Source organism: Artibeus jamaicensis, unplaced genomic scaffold (genome assembly GCF_021234435.1).
Source record: "Artibeus jamaicensis isolate MK-2021 breed Jamaican fruit bat unplaced genomic scaffold, CSHL_Jam_final contig_1128, whole genome shotgun sequence".
In the NCBI taxonomy this organism is placed as follows: Eukaryota; Metazoa; Chordata; class Mammalia; order Chiroptera; family Phyllostomidae; genus Artibeus; species Artibeus jamaicensis.
The window spans coordinates 1,595,327-1,600,255 of record NW_026521220.1 but is presented as its reverse complement, the minus strand read 5'-3'; the positions used below and the strand labels follow the sequence as shown (position 1 = coordinate 1,600,255).

At 60.9% G+C, this 4,929-nt stretch overlaps 1 protein-coding gene across 1 annotated transcript; it reads right to left on the bottom strand.

Annotated features, from left to right (window-relative positions):
• LOC119038903 (RIMS-binding protein 3B-like) lies at window positions 1-4,929 on the bottom strand. Its single transcript, XM_037131469.2, has one exon. The coding sequence runs from the start codon at window positions 4,927-4,929 to the stop codon at window positions 1-3; it is 4,929 nt and encodes a 1,642-aa protein (XP_036987364.2).

The following is a 4,929-nucleotide window of genomic DNA, read 5'->3' as shown; positions in this document are numbered from 1 at the left end:
TCACTCTCGATGGAGGGACACGTGATCCAGCAGGTGGGCTGCGACAAAACCTCTGTGGCCGCCAGACTCCCCATAATAGAACCCCTTGTCATCCATTGGCCCGTAGACTGTGACCAGGTCCCCAGCCTTTAGTGACAGCTTGTCCTTCATCTTTCCCCCTGCTTGCCTGTCCTTGGGGTCATAGTCCACGGCTGCCATCATGGTCATTGGAGTCCACAGTGAGGGTCTCCTGGGGTTCCCTTGGGGCAGGAGGAAGGAGTCCTTGGGTCCGGTGAGTTCCCCAAAGTCGTAGAGGTGGGCTACAGAGGACTGGTGTCCTTGCACTGGCAAATGCCACCTCCTATCAGGCCTGTCCATGATCACGTGCACCTCGACCACCAGGTGCCCAGGGATGCTGCCCACTCGACCATTGCATTCCCCACAGTAGAAGCCGTGGGTGTTCTGAGAGCCCCACACTCTCAGCAACTGCCCTTTCCTGAAGGCCAGCTCCTCCCCCGCAGCCTCAGGGTTGGCAGACATCACCAGGGGGTCATAGTCAAAGAGTGCCACGAAGACCCTCACTGGAGTGTCCATGCTCTCCCCCAGCAGTGGGGGGCCTCCACTGGACATCTTAATGACTTTCCTGGATGGAGCTAGACCAAGCGCAGAGCTGGGCTCCTGCAGCTGGTTCTCTCTCTTGTCCCACAGAGCCTGACCTTGTCTACTCTGGGTCCTAAGCTCCCTCCCCTGCCCTTGCCTCTCTGTAGCCCATGGACCAAAGCACACTGCCTCCTCCTCCTGCAAAATGTCATGGGAGTCAGACACATATTGATGACTGGTGCCCGTCTGGGGAGAGGTGAACACTTGGGCATCTTGCTTTTGCCCAAGGACCTTCTCAAGGGCAGTCTTATCCTGACAAGCTTCTTTCCTGGGCACATACTCAGGAGACAGATGGGCAACTCCCAAGGCAGGGCTTTGGCTGTTGACCATATGCCAGTAAAGGTCTTCTTCCCCTTTAGACTGGCCACTGGGCAGAGGTGGCTTGTGGTTCTGGGGACTCTTCTGAAAGATCAAGTCTTTTCTGCAGACCTCCCAGGCCTCTGCAGGCTCTTGGGCTTGGTTGCCAGCCCCTGCACTTGGACATTCTCCTTCTGAATTCAGGTTGGGCACTGGGGAGCACCTCCTTGGAGGTCCTTCAGGAAATGCCTCTAGGAACTCTGCCAGGGGCTCCCCACAGCTCCTGGAGATATGGGGATTGGCCTTGGCACTCAGTGGAGCTAGTGCTAGCCTCTGAGGGCAGGTGGGGAAGGTGACTCTGCAGGGGGACAGGTCACCACAAGTGTAGCTAAAGGGAGAGGGCTCTGGCAATTGGTTACAGTTAAAACAGTCCTCAGGGATCTGAGCTGGCACCGAATCCAGTGACTCGCCACAAAGTGAAATGGTTCTCACTGAGACCTTCTGGCACATCGGGGGCAACTGGAGCTGGGACCATTCCAAAAGGGTGCTCCCGGCGGTGGCATCAGTGACCTCTGCAACCTTGAGCCCGTCAGCATACACAGCATAGCCAGTAACCTGCACCCCGTTGGAGGACCCGGCTGAGTGGATGGTCACTGGGAGCCAGCTGACCACCAGGAAGCCTGGGGAGGTGTGATGCTCTACCAGCACATCCAGTGGAGGGTCAGGGGGTCCTGCCAAGGGCGTGTCAAAGGTGATAGTAGAAGACATGGTTTCCCAGCACACCTGCAGTGAGTCCCATGGCAATTGTACCTCCACCTGCACCTGGTACCGTGTGCTGGGACGCAGGCTGTGGAAGGTGTAGCCACTCACCCCGGCTGGGGTCAGGGCATGCTTATGGTCATTGAGGTATACCACGTGTGGGTGGCTGCTGCTGCTGTCGACCCAGGTGATCTCGGCTGATGTGGCTGCAATGTTCTGAAGGTGCAGTTGCTTGGGGGCTATACAAAGGACCCCTTTGGCCCTTAGAAGGGGTTTGGAGAAGTCTTGCTCTTCCACACTCTGCAGTGAGCCCAGCCAGCCATCTTCTGTCTTGGCATCTGAGATTTCTATCGCCACTTCTGTCTTGGAGCCTGACCTCACTATCTGGCATGTCTCCACAGTTTGCTGAGCTTCCCCAGGCAAAAAGCTGAGACCAGTGTCTTCCTTTGAAGCTTTGCTCTGTCCATCTGGGAGCTGAGTGGGGCCAAGGTCAGGGGATTCTGGGGTCAGGCAGTCAAGGATGTTGCTGTCTAGAATCTGCTCCACCAGGTTGGAGGGTACCAGGCCCCGCCGGCCATCCTCAAGCTCCCCTTCATAGAAGCCATCCTCATCCATATCCCCAAAGATATACACATAATCCCCAGCTGTGAGGGGCAGTTCATTCTCAGGGTGCTCATTGGGTCCCTCAAATGGGTTGTAGCTATATCGAACTAAGAAGATCTTGAGCTTGGGAGTGGCAGGGGTCTCTAAGTCCTCCACTTCCAGGGTCAAGGACACACTGTCAGAATCCAGATCCTCCACCTCACTGGCTGTGTCCACATCCAGAGAAAGGCAAGATGGCACAGTGGCCCACATGGATTCCACCTCAGAGGAGGAGTTTGACTGGGAGCTGGTTTCCTTGGCCTGGGGTATGGAGTCCAGAGGCTGGCTGGCTAGGACTCTGTCTGGCACCTGGGGGACGCTGGATGGATCCCTGAGGGCGACTGGGCTCTCTTGCAGAGAGGCTTCCTTCTCCTCCTGTTTGTCTCTGCTGGGCTGTGGAGACACTTGGTCTTCAGGCCCTGGCTGGAACTTGGTTCTTATGCTATTCCTGTCTTGGGAATCTGGGGCTGGGGGGGCCTCCCGGGGTTCCTGGGGATGGTGACAAGGCTGACACTGCAGCACTCCCATCTCCTCCTGGGCAGCCTGAGGATCACACGAGGCCTTCCGCAGGTCACGCTGCAGCTGCTGCTGCCTGTCCTGCCCGTGCGCCGCTTGCTGCAGCAGCTGTTCTGCCTGCAAGCCAGGGGCGTCGCGCTCCTGGCACGCGCGGCCCAGCTGCCCGCGCACGTCGTCATTCTTTGCTGCCACCTTTCGCGTCCAGTCGGATTGGGCCTGCAGCCTTGCGTTCTCCTTGGCCAACCAGGCGCCTTCGAGTAGCGAGATCTGCAGCTGTGCCTCTGCCTCCTCGCCACACCGCTGCGCCGCTGCCTCTGCTCTCAGCTCCTCGCTCTCGCTTCGCCGCGCGCCTAGCTCGCGCTCCAGAGTCTGCACCTGGCACCTCGCTTCCGCGCAGGGTACGCTCTGGCACCCCGACTCCTTCCCGGCGCAGCCGGTGGCCTGCTGCTGCGTCAGCTGCTTCTGCAGGCGCAGCACCTCCCGCTGGGACTCGCGCTGTAACCGGTCCAAGTCGCTGACTTTGAGCCACTGGTCACTGGTTGAACCCTCACTAGGGTGCTGGGTGCTGCCAAGCCCGGAGGCGACCTGCGCCTGGAGCAAGTGGCACTCCTGCTGCAGCTCTTCGATCTGCTTGTCCTTGGCCAACAACGCGCTCGCTTGCTCCGACAAGTCTCTGGCGCGCTGGCGGGCAAAGGCCTGGCGCAGCTCCAGGCCAACGCGGCTTTCCCCGGGCACAGGCGCGCTCACAGCCCGCAGGTTGGTTTCTTGCAGCTTGCGGGCGCGGTCCTCTAGGCGCCGAGCCAGACCCGTTAGCTCCGCGTGCTTCACCTTGAGCCGCTGCATATTCTTCTCCGCCTTGTCGGGGAAGCCTGCGCGCCGCAACTGCTTGTTCTCCTCCTGCAGGCCAGAGCAGCGGCGCGCCAGCACCCGCAATGCCTCAGACAGTTCTGAGTTCTGCTTCACAAGCTCGCAGTAGCCCAGCCACAGCGGTGAGAGAGTCGTGGCCTCGCAGGGCTGATTCCTGGAGTCTTCTCGCCTGTCGCTAGGTCGTCTGGGCCCCGATGGTGGTGGTGGTGGCAGTAGGGGTGCCGGGGGACTCAGGGAGCCCAGGATGAAAGTGTCTGGTGAGGAGGAGTCCAGCTCCTTGGATTCGAGGGCCTTGGGACGACTTAGGGTGCTGTCGAGCAAGCGGGAACTCGCTGATGCCAAGGAATCGAGGGAGCTTGCGCGCGTGCGGAGCAGGCTGTCAGGGGAGTTGGGGCACGCTTCGGGCACCACATCGAGAGAGCGGGAGCGCGCAGGAACGAGGGCGCTCACACTGTCAAGGGATTCGAGTTGAGAGGTGAACTTTGAGGGGTAGCGAGAGTCACCGGAGGTGTCGCGGTGCGACTCTTTCGAAGAATGCACAGCCCGGGTATCGGGGGTACTGGACAAAACCGGGTGCCAGCGGAAATGCTCCAGAATGTACTTGAGGAAGAGCTGGCGCTCCATGTCTAGCGCCGCCTGCAGGTGGCGGATGCGCGAGGCCTGCTCGCCATCCGTCTCCCAGCGAAGTTGCGCCAGCACTTCTTGCAGGCGACAGCGACACTGCGTGGCGGCGACTTCTGGCACCCCCGCGCGGCCGCAGTAGCCGCGGTTCACTAGCTCTGCGGCCAGCTGGCGCTGCAGCTCCCGCGCCTGGCGAACAACACCGTCGCGATCCCGGTGCAGCAGCTGCTGCAGCTGCCGCATCTCGGCTTCCTTCCAACGCAGCAACTGCCGGATCTCAGCCTCACGCTCCCTCAGCATCTCCTCCTGCAGCTGCCGCAGCTCTCGACGGCTCTGTGCCTCCCACTTGGAGCGCAGATGGTCAACCAGTTGCTGCCGCTCCCTCTCCGCTGCCTCCCGCAGCTGGCGCGCCTGGACCGCTGAGCGCCGCCGCTCCGTCCGCCCGCGCGCTCGCTCAGCCTCCAGCTCGACCCGCAGCTTCTCCAGCTCCCGCCTCAGCTCCTCCTGCACCGCAGTCGTTGGGGTTGGACCCAACTTCTTGGGTGTCGCGCGGCCGCCACCCGAAGAGTTGGGCGAGTCCCTGGTCAT

Excerpts from the sequence above, each read along its gene's own strand:
- LOC119038903 (XM_037131469.2), bottom strand. The coding sequence starts at position 4,929 with ATGACCAGGGACTCGCCCAACTCTTCGGGTGGCGGCCGCGCGACACCC.